At 48.0% G+C, this 23,713-nt stretch overlaps 1 protein-coding gene across 1 annotated transcript in view; it reads left to right on the forward strand.

The window, feature by feature from the left end:
* Positions 1 to 12,554: 12,554 nt before the first annotated feature.
* Positions 12,555 to 23,713, forward strand: part of LOC126528239 (solute carrier family 2, facilitated glucose transporter member 10-like) — an 84,963-nt gene continuing 73,804 nt past the window's right edge. Inside the window, exon 1 of the mRNA XM_055069216.2 lies at positions 12,555 to 12,778. Coding sequence (XP_054925191.1) covers positions 12,727 to 12,778 — 52 coding nt within the window. The 5' untranslated portion in view covers positions 12,555 to 12,726. The remainder of the gene's footprint in view (positions 12,779 to 23,713) is intronic.

The raw sequence follows: 23,713 nt of genomic DNA on the forward strand, positions 1-23,713 counted from the left end.
GCGCTTATATGGTTAGTTTAGTGTGCCTTTCGAATCTAAGGAAAGTCGCTCTGCTTGTCGTTGATATTTTAAGAACTTGTTGGAATAGTGGGATTAACTAAAAATATGTTCGAGGTCTGCACCTAGAAAATCAGCTTGATTTCTGAGGGTATCTCTCTGGTTATTTGCTAGCGGCACAGGATGAAATTGTCTGCCTTTTAATTTGTTTACTCTGTTTGATGCTTTCCCTTCGTCTTTATAAGAATTGATGCTACTCATGTATTTTCGCCAACTTTGCCGTTTGGCAACAGCAGGCGTGTTTTTTTATTATTAAATGTATTTAAGCGCGTTGATCTTGCGTCCTAATCGCCTTGAAGTTAATCAGGTTCTCTGTAGTGCATTCTGTAGTGCAGTCTCTGTGGTTGGGGACCTACGTAAGAGATTGCAAGCTCTGTTTGGCCCCTCCCGCGCTTCCTTACACTTACTCCTCAGTCCACCATGGAATACGTCGTTTCTAAGTCGATCCGTTTGTTTGGAGAATACATACTCATGCAGTGCCAGTTACAAATGCTACAAAGTATGCTACTGCATCGTCAATACCAAGTGCACGGACATCGTCCCAGGGCAAATGTGTTACTTCACGAAACCGCGTAAAGTCAGCTGAGTCGACTTTCCATCTAGGAACATGTGTAGAGCATTCAGCTTGTTTTGTAAGGTTTAAAACGACAGGGAAATGGTCACTTTTATATGTATTATTAGTCACGCTCCGCTCCAAATACGGCATAAGTGCACCAGACGCTGTGCTTAGATCTGCGGATCACTTTTTTTTTTTTTTGTAGAGCCGTAGTGTGTCGGTTCCTTCTTGTAAAGCAAGCAATCACTTGAAGAGAATAGGAAGTTTTGTATTAACCGACATCTCGCATCTCAACCAGAGCCTCCCCAAAGTGTACTATGTGCGTTTATATGTCCGACGACTACGTAAGGGCGGGGAATCTCATCAATAAAGCTTTGAAATGTTGCCCTAGCTTATCACTAGGGGTGGGGGGGTTATGCAGACGTAATGTTCACCAGTTTACAGAACAGCACTGGTTGGACGGCAACTGCCTCAAGCGGGGCTCGGAGTTTTAGTTAGCGATAGGCAACCCCTCTGTCGGCTATTATAGCTACACCACCGGACGATGCGGCAGTGTCTTCTTTGTCTGTCCGGAAAATGGCGTATTGTCGGGGAAAGTTCGCGCGCGTAGATTTAAGGTGTCTCTTGTACACAGTGCCTTTGAGTTAAACCTATGTAAGAGATCATTAACGTCATCAAGGTTCCGGACAATATCTCTTACGTTCCATTGTATAATTGCAGTATCCATGTTAAAAAGAAGTCTGCGCTTTGTGTCTAAGGCAAGGAGGTTAATGTAGCTTAGCTTACAGGGCCCTTTCCGGATCGCGTAATGCCGGGTTCTTCTTTCTTGCCGCGGTCCTCAGACTCACGGCGGTGTTTCGGCGCTGGCCGCGCCGGGTGGATAGGGCTAGTCTTCACTGCCTCTTGCAAGGCGCTGGACGTCCGCTCTTGTCAGCCGTGTGTTCGTCGCGAACGCCTCGCCTGATGAGACGGAGCCGTGGAGCCTACCAACCCGGAGATCGATGAACACTGCTTGAGGGAAGGCAGAGCAGCGCTGGCTGATGTCACCAAGGGGGCTGGCGGCACGGCCGCGGCCACACTCTTTGTGGGCCGGGAGACGCCGGAGTCTCCTGCGGTGTTGCCCCATTACGTGCCGCATCAGCATACATTGAGGTATGAAGGAATGAAACACGCTTCAGTGCTTCCTGGAAAGAAATGTACTCTTTATTTTCTTAGTTATTATTATTCTTTTTAACGTGTTACATGAACGCGAGTGTGCTGCATGTTCACCGTCGCAGTTAGGACAGTGGAGTGTACCACTAATATTGTCAGAGTTGTGCTCGTTTTCTTCACATTTCACACAGGTCAGTCGACAGTTTGCCAATGCCGGCTGTAGACCGCTGCTATAACCGAATACGACATAACCAAAACAAGTTAGCCGTACAAGGTTAACCGTTACCACCAAGGAAAATAGGAAGTAAACAGAGGATAACAGGAGAGAGGACAGTAATGAATTAGAAGTGTAAATAAAACGAGCAAGGAGATAAGGACAGCAAAAGGCGACTGCCAATTTCCCCCGGGTGGGTCAGTCGAGGGCTGTCGTCTACATGAAGCGGAGACCAAAGAGGTAGGTGTGTTGCCTCCACCGAGGGATCATAAAGGTCCAAACACCCGTCTTCGGCTCAACCCACTGGATCCTATTTTTCCATGACGCTGCTAATTCGCGCACGACTACATGCTGGAGGGTCCCACCCTTATGTGCTCGGGTACGTGTTGTCGCAACACACCAAACACCTGCTGATGCAGGCGCCCCTGCAGGGTCTTCGTACGGGCACTGCCTTGGAACCAGAGGCGAGGAGGAATTCCGAGTTGAAAGTTGGCACCACAGTGACACAGGTTTGCTGCAAAATCTATTCGGGCAGCTATTGATAGGAAGTTTTAGAAATAATGTCCACAAGTGGCTTTGCGTACCTAAAAGCCTAAATTTATTTATATGCATTCTGCGTTGTACTCTCTTTGTATTCTTTTGTTTTCGCAGACGATAGCGTACCCTACATTTCGGTCAAGAACATTTAAAACGCCCTAATGTCAGGCAACACAAATAACTCCGGAGGTTGCTGCATCAAATCCCGGCCAGGGTGGCCGCATTTCTATGGGGGCAAAAATGTTGAAACACCCCCATGACGTGCATTGGTTGCATTTAGATGTCCTGGTAGTCAAAATAATCCGGAGTGCCCCGCTAAGGCATGCCTCATAATCAGCTTGTGGTTTCGGCATGTGAAACGCCACAATTCTTTTCTTGTGGTTTCGGCATGTGAAACACCCCATCATCTGGCATGTATAGTGTTGTTCAGTAGCAGTTGAAATGAAGCTGTAGGCTTTTTAGTGCCCACCTGCGATAGAGTGTTGTGGATGTACTTGGTAATTCATGTTCATTTGCAGTTTAAATGACGCTGTGGCATGCTTAGTGCCAACATATGGTAGTTTTTGTTGAACTGACTTCAACAAGTATGACATGTCCTTTCCTGAAGACGATATTAGTACGCACCATTAACGCTATCACTACCTGAAAGTAAACACTAAGGTCTTATTTTATTCACTTCCTCTCATGTGTTGCCCTATCTTTTCTGTGTGCATGATTATTAGCCAGTTCAATTTTTGGCTTTATCCAGCCATTTTCTTACCGCCATGGAGTGGGACCCTTGCAAGGAAAAGGAACTGTAGAATGATGCATTCTTAACTCATATTAAACAAGAATAAATTATGCTGTGTTATTGTTGTGCAGGTTTGCTTTGTCATCAGTCCGCTTCAACCTTGATTGCGCGCAGGTCCTGAAGGGCTCTTCGAGGCCATCAGTGGTGCGACGCCGCTGGAAATTAAATGTCCTTATTCTCGGAGAGACGATTATATCATTGACACAAATTGCAGTAGAGTTATGTAAAATATATTGTTTGCCAGGATGGTAGCTTGAAGCTTGCCTGCAGCCATCAGTATTATTGCCAAGCGCAGGTTGCTATGTATGTCATGAATACGAAGGAATGCTTTTTTACAGTAAAAAGCCGAGTGTCATCATTGTTCAGCGACACCAAGCCTTTCTTAGCGAAAAAATTCCTAAGATACAACATTTCTTTATCTATAAATGTGAGAACAGCGGCGAAAGTCATTCACTGTGTATGTTACATCTACCTGATTGTCCTTTAGTAGCCATATATTGCTTGTCACTCCTGTAAGTAGGCCAAGTCACCTACAGTTTACAATTTTTCGCCTGGACAGGGCTACCATATGAATGCATGACTAACATACAGGGTCCATGATGCACATATGCCTGGCAGCAAAAAACCATTCCAGAAAGTTCTTAACAGCACGCTGTTTTACCTAACCTACTCATTTCTTTCTTTTTATTATTATTGCTAGACGCGTGTGGTATTTGTTAGTTTGAACGAGGCGCGTGGGAACCATCACTCGAGAAAAGAGGAGGAAGAACGCTCTCTGGCTCTCGAGTTGTCGTCTGAACTGGCCAGCGCTGCATTATTCCTTGTAAAAATATTTTGTAAATAGTCTCCGGTTTTAATCCTTCGTTCGCATAACATTATTATTCCAGGTAGTCACATTGAACAAGTGCATATGCTAATGTATACGATACTCAAGTCAGGGACATGTGGATAAAAAAAAAAAGCAGAGCGCAGAGTGAGTGAGTGAAACAACTTTATTTGGTCCACTATGGACGTAAGCAAACTCAGCGTCACCTGGCTAGGCCCACTCGGGGACCATCAGGTGAAACCTGACGGCCCTCTCGCGAGCCCTCTCGACTGCCAGGATTTGAGAGGTCTGATCCTGGGCCCTAATTAGCTTCATTGTTTCCTTTTCGGTGAAAGGGGGACCGGCAGAGGCGCAGCCCCACAGGACATGTTCGAAGTCCGCATAGTCACCACACAGATGGCAGTCCGGGCTTGGGAGCCGTTCGGGGTACATTGTGTGCAGCGCCGCGCGGCTCGGGTAAGTGTTTGTTTGCAGAAGTCTGAGAGTGACTGCCTGGGCCCTGCACAGCGAGGAGTGCGGTAAACGTAGGAGTCTTCTTGACAGATAATTATGTTTGCAGATTTCGTTGTACGAGCAGAGAGGCTCGGGTCGGCCAGGAGAGGACGCGTTACCCAGCGAACGGTCAGTCAAACCTCGTGCAGCCGAGAGGGCAGAGAAAAAAATATTGTTGTATGCCTCATCAACAACTTTGTTTATTACTATGCCTGATTATACTGGAGGAATGTACGTGTCTCTCGTGGTCAAGCCAGGTACGTGAATGCACGCCTTCGCGATCTCGAACGCGCAGTGTGGAGGGAAAACAGTGCAGTGTTTCATCGCTTTTGATCCTATTTAACCACTATTATTGCAGTTAGTCATGCTAGTTGATGCGATACTCAAGCCAAACTTTTTTTTACGTCTTATACTTTCAAAGCTAAAATATTCATGTTTTATTATTACTTTTATTATTTTCAAATACTGTTGGCCGTCTTGGCCGTAACAGGGTGGGCACAGCAAGTTGGCACATAGCGTAAAAATGTAAACACCTTGCAAACGTAAATAGGACATGAAGCAATGAATATTGAAAATACAATGCAAAACAAATAACGAAAAATAAATACAATAGTTTGGCTAAGAAATACATGTTTGTAACATTGTTACAGTGATATTGGAAGCAGCATAAAAGAAAGACTATTGTATGTGTTTCTAGAATAGTGTGACAATGTTTGCACGACACTACTAAGGTTCAATTTCATAAAAGGTTTTTAACGCGTTCCTCAAATATTTTAATGCTACTCGACTGCAAAACAGACGCCGGCAAACTGTTCCATTCCTTAATCGTTCACGGAAAAAATGAATAAGCGTACATGTCCAGATATGCCTTTGGAATTGAGAACATGCACTGATTGCTTGACCTGACGTTTCTAGCCTGCCTGGGAGCAAGATAGGGTGCGGTTTCAACATAGAAGTGGCCTTTTGATAACAAAAAAAGAAATTTAAGTCTATCCAACTTCCGCCGTTGAGCCATTGGAGGCAAATCAAGCAACCGAAGCATTTCGGAAACAGAGTCAGTACGATAATACCGGGAAAGAATCAACCTTGCAGATTTTCTCTGTATCTTCTCAATGCGGTTTATTAATCCTGATTGAAACGGATCTCAAATGACACTGGCATACTCTAACGTCGGTCTAATGTAAGTTAAATATGCAAGTAGTCTGACGGATGTCGTTGCTAGCTTTAATTTTCGGCGAAGGAACCATAACTTTTTTTTCTGCAGCTCCACAAATTCTGTCTATGTGCGATTTCCAACTTAAGTCTTTCGAAATTGTTAAACCTATGTATTTTATCGTTTCAGCTTCGGTTAGAATTGTTGAGTTCATCTCATAATTACACTCAGTAACATGCTTTGTTTTGTTTGTAACTCTGAGCATGACTGATTTAAATTCGTTATTTTTCATATTACTTTTTGTGGCCCAGAGTCCTACAGCTTTAAGGGCTTGACTAAGTGACGCCTGATCGTTTTGGTTATTGATTTCACAATATAATAAACAATCGTCTGCAAATAACCGGATGGTTATGTCGTTACTTATGTGATGAGCAATATCATTTATGTAAACTAGAAAAAGAAGTGGCCCTAAAACGGATCCCTTTGGAACACCGGAGGTAATTTTTAATTGGTTAGATTTGTTACCATTTATTTCAACTTATTGTGTCTGATCTGTAAGATATGAGCGGATCCACAAAACAACATCATAATTTATATTCATTTCCATCAGCTTTTCAATTAATTTATTATGTACGACCAGATCGAAAGCCTTCGAGTAATCTAAAAATATAGCGTCGACCTGCTTTCTATTGTTCAAGGAAGCTGAAAAATCGTTGATCGTTTCTATCAACTGTGTGACAGTCGAAAGGAGCAGTCAAAATCCGTGCTGGTTGTGAAAGAAAGCTTTCTTGTCTTCAACGTAGGTGTAGATTGACTTTGAAACTATGTGTTCAAGTAGCTTGCAGCATACACACGTGAGTGAAATTGGCCGATAGTTTACAACATGTTGCCTTTCATCAGACTTGTGAACCGGAACCACTCATCATCATCTTTGTGTATTCAACAAAAATTGTATGAATAAATGTTTAGTTTCAAAAGAGTTCTGCTATGTGCCACTAAAATGTGCATGTCGTTATGCAAGATTTAACATATAAAAATCGCACAGAATATGCCGCCTAGTGTGTTAGAGCTGGCAAGGTACAAGGCATTGGTAAGAATGCAACACAACACAAAATAAAGAGAAACATAAAACCCCGCATATAAATGCATAACCCACAAGTCAGCATACAAGAGACAATCAAATTTATTAGCACTTAAATCATGATCCAGCATGAACTTGCTATGTGAATGCATTGGAAGGCGCTTGAACAAACCAGTCCAGAATAGTGACAGCCTCACACAAACCAAATTCAAAAAATCTAAATAATGTACAGCGCAGTGGCGAGACGCTACAATAGAATAAAAAAAGCGCTGAATGCAACATTCACTTGTACTGCAGGAAGAATTCATCAAATCAACATGCTTGCTAGGAATTGTCACTTTTCATTGTCCTGAATCACCGGGCTTTGAACATTAGCTAACACGCAGCACATGTGAAAAATGTCACTCATGGCTGAGATGAGAGACGCTGGAGCACGTTGTTCCAATATGCCATGACCCGCTCCACATGTATTCTAACTTAAACGATGTTACAAATAATCTCTAGCTGCTGCTCAGAAAAAGGTTGCTTGCCAACTGAAAATGGCGGCACGGTGAGCACCACGTTTCTTCCAGCCGAAGCTGCTCTAATACCCAGAAAGCCTTTGTCGGTTATAATCAAGTAGGCTGTCTCTACAAGACACAAAAAACCACTATCATCAACGCTTTGTGTATCTGAGCAAAGTCCACCAAACGATTTTGATTTAGAAACATTGAGTCGAGATGGTGCTACAGCAACTAAAAACTACAAAGTAAATCCCTTCTTGTATGTTGAGAACAGCACGTGCTATTGCCTAACTTCGGAAGGCATCTCCGTCCGTATTTCCGTACAATGAATGACAAGAGTGCATTCTGGGTAGTTTACCTTAAAGCATTCTGACATTCTGCCTCGTATTACATGCAACGGTGGCTTAATATCCAGCGCCTTGTTGCATACACCAAGGTGCCCAAAACTACGAAAAAGATTCTGGATGCAGTTGTCTCGTGGACACTAAATAATAATGCAATCGCACTGAATGGTAGACCATGCTTAAGCTTTAAAAGAAAAATGGTCAGTTTGTTCGGGAGACTCCCGACATTTGCTTTGTCTCTCATGCGAGTAAGAAGACTTCGAAGCAGAGGAACAAATAGACGCAGAATCTTCTGTGGGAGTTATCTAAATGGTGCGTAAGCGTTTGCTCCTAATCACCTGCTGGTTTGTCATCGTATGCTGCTGTGTTTGGTATAATTTCGAGAAACACTACGAAAGAATAGTGAAACGGAGAAGCGCGGTTAAAACACTTAAACGTTAGGTGAGACCACCGTGACACGACAAAGAAGAGGCGAGTAGTAGCCATGTTCACTCATGTTATATGATAATGCGTTTGGATGATCCCGCTGCTTCGTTAGATGAGCAATGGCACACGCATTCTCTATGTAGTACGTGACGTAATTGAACATTGTCGCGTTTGGCTAACTTCGTACGTAGACGTGGTCGAAGGCGCTGCCTCCTCTATGCGAACCATTATCAACCGTGATCAACTGTACTCCGGTGGCGGATGCCTCTGGCGCCGCCGCGCGCGCCCTATCTGGAAAGCGATCTGCAACGGGGACTGAGTGCACCGAGCGCTGATAGCTTCGTGAGCTCTATGTTCTCGACACTTAGTTCGGGTTGAAGCGAGAGGCAATACGAAGGTAAATTCGCTCGCTGCTGCAGGCCCTAACTTGAAAGTGATCGTCTTGCGTGACGGACAGACGGATCCTCTCGTTGGGTAGGCACAGAAATGCCTACGCATTTAAGACAGTGTCATCAACCCCAGAGAGGTTCCTTATTGTCCCAGCTGTCAACGAGAAGGTGTCGTAGCCACCGAAGTAACAAGCCCTTGCGTCCACAGTCTGATGGGGCAGGGTTGAGCCGGCCGATGCTGCTGGCGCTGGATCAGCTGTCGGTGACTCTTCACACCCCACGTCCTGATACGAAGCTGAAACGTGCGGCTCCGGTGTTCATCACTGGGTTAATCCAGGCGGTTCATAAACGACGGCTTGGTAGGCTTCCGAATCCTCGGTACGCAGTTGCTGCTTGCGCTCGGCAGCACGAGCCTGTGGTTGTGCCCGAGCTGAAGCCTCGGTACGATGTAGACGAGCTCGTTCCCGGTTCTTTTCGCGGCGTTGCTGATCGAAAGCTGCCTGCTCTTCAGGAATATGTATGATGCGTGGCCTACCCATTTCGGAGCCGGAGGGAAACTGCTGCGTTCGCGCTCGGCTGCGGCGGAGAGCAACGACGTCACTACTGGCACAGCCAATCGCGCACCTCTCTTTCTCTTCATTTTTGCGCATGCGCATATTGGAGTTGCGATGGAGTTGCTTTCGGCGACAGGCGACAGACGGACGGACCGATCGGGTAGCCATATCAAAATTCGCTGTAAGAAAGTCGCAGTTTCGCCCGAAAGGCGAAGCATCGATTTCAATAGCAAATTTGTCGGCAGCTATACGAAGTAAGGATAGTAGCTTTATCGGCCGTATAAATTTGTAAACACAAGCATACTAACTAAATTAACAAGCATACTGTCACGCGCACAAGAAAACATGAGCACGTCTCACTCGATGACCACGGAAACTCTCAAAACGTCGCAGTGAAGAAACGCGGCAGCAGCAGCGAGCGAACTGACCTTCGTGCTACCGCTCGCGTCTACGCGAACTTAGCCGTGGAAACAGCGCAGCGCGGACTCTGTACTCGTCGCAGATGCCTTCAAGATACAGCAGCCCGGCCGGGGGCACGCGGCCGCCCAGGCCGCCCGGAGTACAACGCGACCCCCCCCTCCCTCCCTACCCTCCCCCCGATGGCGGAAGGCGGCGCGCTTCCTCTCCGGTTTCGGCCGTTACGTGCGCTAGATTGAGCACCAATCGCCGGCTCATCCTCGCACGCTTTCACTCGCACATACAGCACACGGCGCGCAGTGACAATTTTGCCGCCCTTGGACTTTATAGAGAACTTCATGGCGATGCAGACGCCGATGGCAAAAATGTGCTTGGAGTGTTCATACGATTGCTATTTCAATAAAAAAAAAGTTGTTGCACAAATGCACCCTTGGAATTTGTAACAATATCATGTGAAGATTGACCGCACGGCGTGTCAGTGGCCTTGTAATGGAGAGGAGTGGCGGGATCGGCGACAGTGTGTGCTGGCGCGAAAGATGATTTCGAGTTGGAATGTATTCCGCTGCGTCGGCTTCACCGCTACAAGTCCGCTGACACACCGGGCAATCGACGCTGGCGCAATATTGTTAAAATATAGCAAGTGTGTCCGTCTTCTTTAAGCACTAGCAACAAGTAGATCGAAACTAAAAAAAAATAGTGGAAGGTTTTAGGAATGTAAATGAAGAAAAATTGCTCCGTTGCAACAAGTGCAAAGCAAGAAGTGCAAAGCAACAAGCGTGCAGCCGACGCGATGATACATCAATAAATTCTCGCCACTGCACAGAGCGTGCTGCTCGTAGTTAATGGCTCTGCATAAGGAAAACTTCCCTGATTTTATCTCTAGCCACTGCTCTTGTGGAGTCACAGGGAGCACCGCGATGGTACTCGGATGGAAGGATCGACGTAAGTCGGGCGGTGCATGGTGTCGCTCTTCTTATTTCCCACGAAACGCTGGCTACATATTCTGGCATTCGGTGTTGGCTGCCACGGTTGGCCGTGTGGCCTGCACACAACAGTGAACCGTGCGTTAGGTTACGTACTACTAACAACATGAGACGGAAGCCACGGCGGAATAAATTATTCCGCGCACGGAGAAGCACGGGCACGGTTCGACTTGCCGCGTTCGTCCGACCGCCGGGATCCAGCGTTGCCGCCGCTCTTTCTCGCACGGCCTCGATGGGAATGAGTAAAAGAAGTTTTTATGGTCGTTTCACTCTTCGTTGTGGCACTTGTAAACGCAGCAGTACCTGCGCTCCCTGCGTTCTCGTTCTTTTTCTTTTTTATTTTGCGCCCTTGCCCGCCGTCAACCGCGGTAGTCACGTTACGGCCGGTCTCTAGGGGAGCGCGCGCTTTCGCGCGCACCCCTCGAGACCGGCCGTGGTCACGTCAACCGAAATTGCAACATGGCCGCCAGGGCAGCGCAACATGTCAACACAAACTCTCCTGCGCAAGCCTCCTTTTTTACCTTGGCTTCTGCAGTACATGTTCGTTTTCCCTCTGCTTCACCACAAGGCCTGCCACGAACAGTTCCTGCCAAGGGGAGCGAAACGGCCCAGCACGCAGCTTGGTAAGGAGGGGGGCGGCTGGCTATTTGCCGATTTAGCGGCCGCTAGCCAATGAATAATTACAGGCAACTGCCATATTTTCTTTATATATGTATTATTGTGACATATCCATTGCCGTCAAGTAGCCTGTGTGGACTTATTAACCAGTTGCCTTCACCGATAAAGATCCCGTACACGTGACGACTCCGACAAAAATGGATGTTCCGCATCCGCCCTCTAGGCCGTGAGGGGTGGCACTGGCTAACACTCACAGGTTTACTTCTAGTAGATAAACATAAATACCCCAGGAAGTGGATGGGAAAACGGCTCCGCGGTAGCTCAGTTGGTAAGACCATCGCACGCGTAATGCGAAGACGTGGCTTCGTGCGCCATTTGCGGCCAGTTGTTTTTTCATCCACTTCCATTTCCATTAGTTTATAATTTATTTAATTGAGTTGATAAGTACGTGTAGTTTCCCCTCTGCTGTCCTTGGTGTCTTTGCTTGTTTGCTTCTTATGATATGACTAATAAAAATCGGGCACTCGGTTTCCTTTCTTCTCGTTCATATCCATTTCAACGTTATACGGAAGTTCATGTTTATAGCTGGGCGGAGCATACGCCTAGCGGGCCTTGCTGGAACTGCACTGCGAAGAACATCCCCCACCCGAAACGAGAAGCGAAGTGCAGCAACTACCGCGCCAGCTCACGAAGTGCTGGCGAATCGAATGGACCTTGAGACTGTGCTGTCCGGCGCGGCAACAGCGGGCACGGCTGTGTACCACATGGGGCGCGTAGTATAGTATCTTCTCGTTCATGTTCTGCGACTCAATGAGCTCCCGCGTCGCCTCCCTGCACGAGGAGGCCTCAGCAGGGGGGCGCGCCAGGCGTTACCTATACTTAGAAGGAAGAATGAGAAGAGAGAAAAGGGACGGCGACGACGTTCACAATGCGGGCCGCGTGCACCGAGCCAACAGAAATGAAGCGAGAGAGAGAGACTGAGCCACGAGGAAGCACAAGGGGGAGGTGCACAGAGCGGTCCGCAATATGAAGCAATCGGATTGGAAACGTGGAAGAGTGGTATTATAGCGGAGAGGTCGGACGCAGGTTCGGGAAGGCGAGCATGGCCAAGAAGTGTAGTGGCAGGTTGGCACTAATACGGCGAGGCCCTCTACGTTCCGGGCCGGTATAAAGTCGTCGGGAAGAGGCTTTCTTTCTTTCTTCTATTTCTTGGGGGTCGGGGTGATGGAGGAGAGTGAACGGGGGAGCGTTTAGGAATCGCTCGAATGACCGGCGCGTGCTGCCGAGCGAAAGAGAAAACGCGGTTTTACAGTCTCGCGTCGGCGGTTCGCCTGATGGATGTTGCCGTCTACCCTTTGTCGCCGGAGCTGCGTAGCATCGTTCGCTGCGCTGCTGTTGTGACGCGCGGAGTGCGAGCGGGACTTTAAAGGGTCGCAAACACAGAGACGCCGGCTTCAGTTCGTAGACAGTTCTTGTCGGAGACGGTTTGGCGCTCGCACTCACGGGCCAGTGTCTCATCTTGTGATTCTCGGCATTTCTATTTTGTTTTTCGGACTCTGTTATTCGATCTCGGAGACAAGACGGCTCTTGGACGACGGTGAAAAGTGACACAGTCTGCGCCTCTCACGCGTGTGATGGCGACGAGCTTCGTGATTCCTATTGCAATGACCTCCTGCAGAAATTCAAGTAAGATCGTTTGTACTCTGCTTGCAACGGGAGACAGTTTTTACGGCATTATCTTGCCGGTAGCGAGCTAAATTAATTTGATTTGACATGTAGATTCTTACGAACTCTACGTATATTATGTGCATGATGTCAAGACTATTCGAATAATGGCATTCATGTGTTACGGCATACAGTGGACTTTTTAGTGCACAATAGACATTACATTGTCTTGCTTAACACGGCTGGATATGAGTGGCTTCACCTGGCTCGTTTGTCTGTTTCTTTCTTTCCTTACAATTATTTTCTTGTAGACAGTATGTTTGGGCATTTGTGGCATGTGCGTGCGTATTTATGGGAGAACTTGTAGTTTCACTTCCTTAACTGTGTATTGGAAGGACACCAAAAAAAAAAAAATTCTGATGTGCTGCCAGTCTTCTTCGACAGGTTAATTATTTGCTTCGTTTCCGCGTTGTGCACGCGCCTCACTTTCATTGGTCGTTTCACGCTGAACCAATGAGTGATATCGCTTTCTATGACAGTTTCATACGCGGTAAAGGGTTGGTGGCAAAGCTTGTGGTCCTCGACAGGCGATGAAGTTAAAGCGCTGGCACGAAGTTCTGGCGCTTGAATGCAGCAAACGTTATGTATAAACTAAAGTTGGCGTGTCCCTGATCATGGAATGGAACAGTGGCGCATTGCCTCACTTTTCCTGGTGTCGCTCTTTTCTTTTTTTCTTTTTTTTTCCCCACCTGGCATTCACTTACGGTGCCGTAGGGTGAACTCTAAGGAGGGAGTTGTCGGTTTGAACGTGATAACACTGCTCACAAAGAAGAATGTTGAGCACACACAAAAAAAGTAACCATGGCTTTACGTGGGTGTTTAGCTCTCCTCCCAATTGGGATCTCGCTTTCTTAGCATTACGCATTAGCATATTTTATGAATAGCAATCGAGCATGTGGTGTTGCTACCAGCACCACTCACGTGACTCCGCGTTATCTGGAAAATCCGCAGCTCTCGCTTCGTAGAGACACTTGACAGCTTGGGCTATTCTTAAGATATTTAATTATATCTCATAGGGCAGCCCGAATGCATCATTTTAACGATGGCGGCTGCTCTACGGATCGCTAATTGATCAACGCGGTGTTGCGTATGCCGGGCTGTCGTCAAAAAAGAAAAAGAAAAGGCGTTGCTGTAAAAAAAAATCTTGTTGGCATTTGATTTTGAACTCACACCTGTTTGGTGGCGTGTAAGGTGATCTAACCACCCTGACGCACCATTTTCTTTTGTTTTTTTTTTTCTTCTTGTATTGCTAGAAGGCACACGATAACATAAATGAAAGAAACTACAGTAAAAATCGGGTTGGCACCAATTTAACGGTTTGGATAGGGCTTGAGCGAGGAGTACTTCTTGTTGGGCTCGTTGCAATGCTAATTAGAGAAGACAGTTCGGCTAGTCGGTGTTTAGTTACTGACTCGAGACATCATTAACCAGCGCGAGAAGGACATCGGAAGACAGTGAGAAGCACACAGGACAACTAGTGTTCTGTCCTGTGTGCTTCTCGCTGTCGCCAGATGTCTTTCTCGCGCAAGTTAATGATGTCCCAAGTCTAGTAATAGTAATAGCTTGAGCCATATTCTGCCTGTTAGGTATTAACTACAACCATGCACGGTACAAGTCAATAGCATTTCATTTTGACGAATTCATACATAACACCTTTAGCACGGCAACTGCACTTAGTTACGTTGAAACAGCGTAACAGTAAAAGCGAGCTATGCAGCTCGAGGCGCGTACCGCTATGTCAATGAGAAGCGTCATTCTACGCGTGCTTCGCGAAGGACTACAGTCCACCGTTGCACGCGGTGAAATTCTATGCGTACAGTGAGAAGGCAGATTTCTATGAGTGCGCAGTCAGATTACTCGTGACCGATAACGCTCGCTAGAGGAAAAAAGTCAATCAACGAGCAGCGTCTAGAAGTCGTACTATGACGTCATCTCAATGCACACGACATCAACCATTCTTGAAGTGTCTGCGTGAGGACATCTGTAAGCAAGAGAAATGGGTTCCCCTTGGCTATCACCGCTAAATCTCGTTCGCTTTCAAAAGTTGTCTCCCGTAGTCCTCGCTTTCTTTATTTACCCTTTCTTTTTCAATTTCCGTTAAGGGTTGTATGTCCTCGTGAAAACTGCACGGGTTCAAACAATTGGGATTTGGGAGGCGTTGTCCCTTTCGTATTCTTAAGAATAAGTTTCCGCGCAGTCTGCACCATGCGTCTGCGCTGTTGAGTAGTCACTGTCGCGACTTGAGCCTGTAGCTGTTACGTCACGTAGCGGGCGGGTGCTCGGGGCACTATGGGCCTGCGTATCACAGAAGGCCGCGCGGTTGCAGTGTTCAGTTGCGAATGACCTTAATATTCATTCATGCTGTAGTATTGATTTCTCTGTTTTTTTTCTCTCTTTCTTCTGTCTGAACTGCGACAAAGTTTGCGTCGCCAGTCTCTAGTTTTGTACCGCAGTCCTGCCTGTCACTATACGTATTCATGCGCGCTTGGTAAATATTTCGCACCGTCATTGTGACATCTTGGGTTGAGTAGACTGGGTTATTAAAAAATATGATTGCGTATAACTTCTGTTCCCTCTGATGTCTTTTCCTTTGATGTATCGTGAAAATCGGGAGGAGTCTACAAAGATATTGGAGCTCTGAGATTTTAAGTTAATATTAGGAAACATTGAAATAAATAAATAAATTAATGAACAACGACATACAGAGAATAGGCACATCGGTCTGAGAAAATGAATTAAAGAATAAGAAAATCAGTGAAAAAGTGAAATTGAAGTAACACAGACATGCACGCACAGAAAAAACTGAGAAGATTAGGTTGACGGGCGGCCTCTACACATGATGGCCTCAACACATGACACGTGCCCACGAGACTGACGGACCACAAATAATGATGTAATGCCGTCCACAGCAACAGACACACACAAAAAGAAAGAAAGTACAAGCTCGTAAGAAAGCAAGAACACAAGCAAGCATGCAAACAAAAATAGCATTATGTCACACAGTGAGGTGAGCTGTTTTCATTTCCCCCCGCTCCCTTGTGATTCAACGTCACTTAAGTGAGTAGCGTTTCCGGTGTGTACAAGTCTGTATGTCATAGGGCCGAGTATCTTTGCATGTTGTTTCCTCTTGTCTGCAAGTCTATGATTTGTTCTTTACTTAATCTGCTTATCTGCGGCAGATGGTGCAGTGTTTTAGGTGCGCGTGGTTCGCGCTTACACGAGCTTATTCTCTGAACTTCTGGGTGGGTTGTGACGAGAGGCTTCTATATTTGTGCGTGCAATTATAATAAAAGGAATATATGGACGTCAAAAGCAGCTGCTTTTCTACGACGCCGATTATACTATGCAGTTTCCATTGCCGAATTTGGATGCTTGCCACAGACAAAGGTTTAGCACTCATCGCGTCGCTACATGTCCTCCGATATTCTTCGTTCCCTTGTAGTCGGAAACTCAGACCACTCCACCTGGGTTGCTTGGTACTCGGCTCTCTTCCCCACCTAGTGCGTCGCATAAAGCATTAACATAAAAGAAGAAAAATGGGTGTACCTCTCGCTTACGCGGAATCGGTGTTTGCTCAAATGTTGAAGCAAATGTTACACAAACGTAATTCCAATGACGGGAGTTTTTGTACAAAATGACGCAAATTGAGTGCATTTTCAGATATTTTTTCGTAGGCGACTGCTTCAATATTCTGTTGCTGACTTTTTTTCCCGCACTTCTCTGTAGCTCAGCGTTCAGTGCCCGCCCAGGTCCCACTTTGTTCACCTCACTTGTTTTTTTCACAGTGGGCTGCTTCTTTTGCCGACTTCACCGCTTCTTGCCTCTTGCTCTGCTTGCCTATTCAGGCTTAGTGCCACAAGCTGCCTACTCAGCAAGACAGCACGCGCAATGGGGAGGGAACAGGTTAAAACGCGGGGGTCAACTGATCAATGCAAAATCGTAGACAAATCCTCGCACTACACTACCACCAATTGATGATAGCCGAACGACTGGATTATCGAGTCTCCCTCTACTTATGGTACTATGAACCACCGTGGATAAAGAATAATTTACTCACATCTGTGTCATTAAGGCCGCGAGCTGCGCTGGCAAGCGCGCCTACTCCGCTCATATGTTAACATGGGAGTCACGACTGCGCGTTAACGTATTGCGTCAGTCTGTCTAATGCCGGGCTAGCTGCGTCGGTACAGTATAGTTATATACCTCCTCACTATAGGCAAGCACGACTGGGTTGCGCGACTGTTGTAAGCTGGGATGTCAATTTAGTCCAACATGGTGAACGGACCAGATGACGGGACAAGTGAACGAACAAAAACAGGTCGACAGAATAAGTGCATTCTCACTGAAACTTACTCACCCCTACTCTTTTGCGTATGTATCCTCCCACACACTAGTATCTACACACATTCAGCATTCACTCCCGTTCGTACTCACTACCCATCTGACATTCGCCGGCGTCCACTCAAGCTCACAGTCGAGTGCACTCACACTAACCAGCACTTACATTCATACGCACACGTCCCTAATCACGTGCGCTCACAGTCGCCCGACAGTCATTGACCTTCAGACTCACGTCCCCAAAAAATCACCGTCACCGACTTCCGTTGAAGTTCACGTTACGCAGCACGCCCTTCTCAAAAAGAAAAAAAACCCACCTCCACTCAAATTCGCCGGTGCTTATTACTCTTCGTACTTATACCTCCAATCACACCCATCGTCTATAACTCACTCTATCGCGAGCCTGCGAAACCAGAGCGGAGCGAGTGTGAGTCATCGTACTCACGAGTGAGTACGCCGACCTATATGAACAGGACAGAACGCCTGCTCTGTTCATTTATTTGTGCCGTCGTCAGCGTTGCTCCCCACGCTCACTGTCGAGTGATTTCATTGATCAAAGCCGCGTTCGCACTTACACGCGCATGCAGTACATTACAGCCTGCTTCATTTTTTTGTGATCGATGCGTGGTACTTTCATTCAGAGTATTCACGAATACAGGGACGCAAATCAGCCCGTATATTTAAGCATTGTCCCGAATGTTACGCGAGTCCCACGTCCAGCCTCTAACCTGTCAGGACATTTTTGGCGTATCCAAAGCTCATTTTTGAACATACGCACATACACAGCGGTTAAAGCGAAAAGGGGGGTGAAAGCTTCAAACACAGAATATTTTGATCCGTGATCTCGTTTGTAAGCGCATACGCGAAATCGGGAACGCCAATAGGCTGGGGTTCAACACCTGTCCAGTGTGCGGCTCTAACATCTACAGCGAACGTTCGTCACTTGTGGTTCTGTCCAGGAACGAGGTATGCTCCAGAAAGTATAAGAGCTGCCAAGTTAGCAGCGCATTAGGCAGGCAATTATTGGCATTGACTCATAGACGATAAGCTCCCTAAGCGTGCACTACCACAATCTTTACATGACGAGGGCCTCCACGTTCTTATTTAATAAAACATCTAAGCCGTAGGGGAAACTTTACGAAAAATAATAAATAACACAAAGGGTTGGCATAGCGCGCTTGAACCCGGAAGGGTGCAACTTCGGTGGCCTAATTACATGTTTTAGCTATGTGATTAAAACCTTTTACTTAATCGCCGCAAAATGCGACAGGCTTATAACCAAAGATACATACTCCTATTTTTTTTTCTTAAGCGAAAGCGATACTCCTCGCGACGCTCATATTGAGGGAGCCGAAATAGCGCTACGAGAGGAGGCATGTCGAAAATTCGGGAACTAAAAGGAAGAGCGAGCGGTAATGACACGGCATTGCGCGCAGTAGGCGAGGTAAGATTACGTTACCTGACGTGAAGTTAGGTTAAGCCAGTACCACTTTTCAGCAAACGTTATCTGCACATTTCTCAAGAGCGCCCACACACACGAGAAACTGAGAGAGAGAGAGAAAGTTCCTGTGTGAGCAAAGAGGTAACTTCTGCTGTTTCATTGCAGTCTGTCGATTATAACGAACGATTCACGTAACCTGCTCGAGGTATCATGTGGCTCTACATGAAACCCAACATCTTGCTTAACGGGCGAAGCCGTGATCGCTACTATCATCTTGAGAGACGATTCTTTCATCGCAATCATAAACAAGGGAAAAAGGAAACAAGCAAAACGCGTCCTCTGCGGATAATCATCTACGCTAATACGATTAGCAGTCAAGTGTTGGTGCAAATATAATTTGGAGATGACAGAAAGAGCACAAGAAACGGAGGGCATATAAGGCGAAGTGTGTACGGAGGTGCAAGGTTCGGTCAGCCTGCCAGAAAAAGCACAACAAACACAGGGCCCGTTACCCCAAGTGTGTACGGTGGTGGAAAATTCATTCAGCCTGCAAGAAAAATTGCAAGAAACGGAGGGCCCTTTGAGCCAAGTGTGTACGGGGGTGGCAAGTTTGCCCGGCCTGCCAGAACAGGCACAAGATACGGAGGGCCCGTTAAGCCAAGTGTGTACGAAGGTAGCAAGGTAGGCCAGCCTGCCAGAAAAAGCACTAAAAACGGAGGGCCCGTTAAGCCAAGTGTGTACGAAGGTAGCAAGGTCGGCCAGCCTGTCAGAAAAAGCACAATAAACGGAGGGCCCGTTAAGCCGAGTGCGTACAAAGGGAGCAAGGTCGGCCAGCCTGCCAGAAAAAGCACTAGGAACGGAGGGCCCGTTAAGCCAAGTGTGTACGAAGGTAGCAAGGTCGGCCAGCCTGCCAGAAAAAGCATTAAAACGGAGGGCCCGTTAAGCCAAGTGTGTACGAAGGTAGCAAGGTCGGCCAGCCTGCCAAAAAAAGCACAAGAAACGGAGGGCCCGTTAAGCCAAGTGTATACGAACGTAGCAAGGTCGGCCAGCCTGCCAGAAAAAGCACAAGAAACGGAGGGCCCGTTAGGACAAGTGTGTACGGGGGTGCCAAGATTGGCCGGCCTGCTAGACAAAGCACAATATACGGAGGGCCCGTTAAGCCAAGTGTGTACGAAGGTAGCAAGGTAGGCCAGCCTGCCAGAAAAAGCACTAAAAACGGAGGGCAGCCAAGTGCGTACGAAGGCAGCAAGGTCGGCCAGCCTGCCAAAAAAAGCACAAGAAACGGAGGACCCGTTAAGCCAAGTGTGTACGAAGGTAGCAAGGTCGGCCAGCCTGCCAAAAAAAGCACAAGAAACGGAGGGCCCGTTAGGCCAAGTGGGTACGGGGGCGGCAAGGTTGGCAGGCCTGATAGAAAAAGCACAAGAAACGGATTGCCCCATAAGCCAAGTGTATACAGAGGTGGCAAGTTTGGCCTGCCTGCCAGAAAAGGCACAAGAAACGAAAGGCCCGTTAGGCCAAGTGTTTATGGAGGTGGCAAGTTCGGCCAGCGTGCCAGAAAAAGCACAACAAACACAGGGCCCGTTACGCCAAGTGTGTACGGTGGTGGAAAATTCATTCAGCCTGCAAGAAAAATTGCAAGAAACGGAGGGCCCTTTGAGCCAAGTGTGTACGGGGGTGGCAAGTTTGCCCGGCCTGCCAGAACAGGCACAAGATACGGAGGGCCCGTTAAGCCAAGTGTGTACGAAGGTAGCAAGGTAGGCCAGCCTGCCAGAAAAAGCACTAAAAACGGAGGGCCCGTTAAGCCAAGTGTGTACGAAGGTAGCAAGTTCGGCCAGCCTGGTCAGAAAAAGCACAATAAACGGAGGGCCCGTTAAGCCGAGTGCGTACAAAGGGAGCAAGGTCGGCCAGCCTGCCAGAAAAAGCACTAGGAACGGAGGGCCCGTTAAGCCAAGTGTGTACGAAGGTAGCAAGGTCGGCCAGCCTGCCAGAAAAAGCACTAAAACGGAGGGCCCGTTAAGCCAAGTGTGTACGAAGGTAGCAAGGTCGGCCAGCCTGCCAAAAAAAGAACAAGAAACGGAGGGCCCGTTAAGCCAAGTGTGTACGAACGTAGCAAGGTCGGCCAGCCTGCCAGAAAAAACACAAGAAACGGAGGGCCCGTTAGGACAAGTGTGTACGGGGGTGCCAAGATTGGCCGGCCTGCTAGACAAAGCACAATATACGGAGGGCCCGTTAAGCCAAGTGTGTACGAAGGTAGCAAGGTAGGCCAGCCTGCCAGAAAGAGCACTAAAAACGGAGGGCAGCCAAGTGTGTACGAAGGCAGCAAGGTCGGCCAGCCTGCCAAAAAAGCACAAGAAACGGAGGACCCGTTAAGCCAAGTGTGTACGAAGGTAGCAAGGTCGGCCAGCCTGCCAAAAAAAGCACAAGAAACGGAGGGCCCGTTAGGCCAAGTGGGTACGGGGGTGGCAAGGTTGGCCGGCCTGATAGAAAAAGCACAAGAAACGGATTGCCCCATAAGCCAAGTGTATACAGAGGTGGCAAGTTTGGCCTGCGTGCCAGAAAAGGCACAAGAAACGAAAGGCCCGTTAGGCCAAGTGTTTATGGAGGTGGCAAGTTCGGCCAGCCTGCCAGAAAAAGCACAAGAAACGGAGGGCCCGTTAAGCCAAGTGTGTACGAAGGTAGCAAGGTAGGCCAGCCTGCCAGAAAAAGCACAAAAACGGAGGGCCCGTTAAGTCAAGTGTGTATGAAGGTAGCAAGGTCGGCCAGCCTGTCAGAAAAAGCACAAGAAACGGAGGGCCCGTTAAGCCAAGTGTGTACGAAGGGAGCAAGGTCGGCCAGCCTGCCAGAAAAAGCGCAAGAAACGGAGGGCCCGTTAGACAGAGTTAGTACGGAGGTGGCAAGTTCGGTACGCGCATCAGAAAAAGTACAAGAAACGGAGGGCCCGTTAGGCCAAGTGTGTACGGAGGTGGCAAGTTATGTCATCCTGCCAGGAAAAGCACAAGAACCGGACGGCCCATCATGTCAAGTGTGCATTGAGGCGGCAAGGTAGACCAGCCTGCCAGAAAAAGCACAAGAAACGGAGGGTGCTTTAGGCCAAGTGTGTACGAAGGTAGCAAGGTTGGCCAGCCTGCCAGAAAAAGCACAACAAACACAGGGCCCGTTGCGCCAAGTGTGTATGGTGGTGGCAAATTCATCCAGCCTGCAAGAAAAATCACAGGAAACGGAGGGCCGCTTAGGCCAAGTGTGTACGGGGGTGGCAAGTTCGGCCGGCCTGCCAGAAAAGGCACAACAAACGGAGGGCCCGTTAGGCCAAGTGTGTATGGAGGTGGCAAGTTCGGCTAGCCTGCAAGAAAAAGCGCAAGAAACGGAGGGCCTTTAAGCCAAGCGTGTACGAAGGTAGCAAGGTAGGCCAGCCTGCCAAAAAAGCACTAAAAACGGAGGGCCCGTTAAGCCAAGTGTGTACGAAGGTAGCAAGGTTGGCCAGCCTGCCAGAAAAAGCACAAGAAACAGAGGGCCCGTTAAGCCAAGTGTGTACGAAGAGAGCAAGGTCGGCCAGCCTGCCAGAAAAAGCACTAGAAACGGAGGGCCCGTTAAGCCAAGCGTGTACGAAGGTAGCAAGGTCGGCCAGCCTGCCAGAAAAAAGCACAAGAAACGGAGGGCCCGTTAAGCCGTGTGTACGAAGGTAGCAAGGTCGGCCAACCTAACAGAAAAGCACAAGAAACGGAGGGCCCGTTGAGTCAAGTGTGTACGAAGGTAGCAAGGTAGGCCAGCTTGCCAGAAAAAGCACAAGAAACGGAGGGCCTTTAAGCCAAGTGTGTACGAAGGTAGCAAGGTAGGCCAGCCTGCCAGAAAAAGCACTAAAAACGGAGGACCCGTTAAGCCAAGTGTGTACGAAGGTAGCAAGGTTGGCCAGCCTGCTTGAAAAATCCCAAGAAACGGAGGGCCCGTTAACCCAAGCGTGTACGAAGGTAGCAAGGTCGGCCAGCCTGCCAGAAAAAGCACAATAAACCCAGGGCCGGTTGCGCCAAGTGTGTACGGTGTTGGCAAATTCATTCAGCCTTCAAGAAAAATCACAAGAAACGGAGGGCCCCTTAGGCCAAGTGTGTACGGGGGTGGCAAGTTCGGCTGGCCTGCCAGAAAAGGCACAAGAAATGGATTGCCCCATAAGCCAAGTGTATACAGAGGTGGCAAGTTTGGCCTGCCTGCCAGAAAAGGCACATGAAACGAAAGGCCCGTTAGGCCAAGTGTTTATGGAGGTGGCAAGTTCGGCTAGCCTGCCAGAAAAAGCACAAGAAACGGAGGGCCCGTTAAGCCAAGTGTGTACGAAGGTAGCAAGGTAGGCCAGCCTGCCAGAAAAAGCACTAAAAACGGCGGGCCCGTTAAGTCAAGTGTGTACGAAGGTAGCAAGGTCGGCCAGCCTGTCAGAAAAAGCACAAGAAACGGAGGGCCCGTTAAGCCAAGTGTGTACAAAGGGAGCAAGGTCGGCCAGCCTGCCAGAAAAAGCGCAAGAAACGGAGGGCCGGTTGCGCCAAGTGTGTACGGTGGTGGCAAATTCATTCAGCCTGCAGGAAAAATCACAAGAAACGGAGGGCCCATTAGGCCAAGTGTGTACGGGGGTGGCAAGTTCGGCTGGCCTGCCAGAAAATGCACAAGAAACGGATTGCCCCATAAGCCAAGTGTATACGGAGGTGGCAAGGTTGGCCTGCCTGCCAGAAAAGGCACAAGAAACGAAAGGCCCGTTAGGCCAAGTGTTTATGGAGGTGGCAAGTTCGGCCAGCCTGCCAGAAAAAGCACAAGAAACGGAGGGCCCGTTAAGCCAAGTGTGTACGAAGGTAGCAAGGTAGGCCAGCCTGCCAGAAAAAGCACTAAAAACGGAGGGCCCGTTAAGTCAAGTGTGTATGAAGGTAGCAAGGTCGGCCAGCCTGTCAGAAAAAACACAAGAAACGGAGGGCCCGTTAAGCCAAGTGTGTACGAAGGGAGCAAGGTCGGCCAGCCTGCCAGAAAAAGCGCAAGAAACGGAGGGCCCGTTAGGCAGAGTTAGTACGGAGGTGGCAAGTTCGGTACGCGCATCAGAAAAAGTACAAGAAACGGAGGGCCCGTTAGGCCAAGTGTGTACGGAG

This window comes from Dermacentor andersoni, chromosome 9 (genome assembly GCF_023375885.2).
Source record: "Dermacentor andersoni chromosome 9, qqDerAnde1_hic_scaffold, whole genome shotgun sequence".
Lineage (NCBI taxonomy): Eukaryota > Metazoa > Arthropoda > Arachnida > Ixodida > Ixodidae > Dermacentor > Dermacentor andersoni.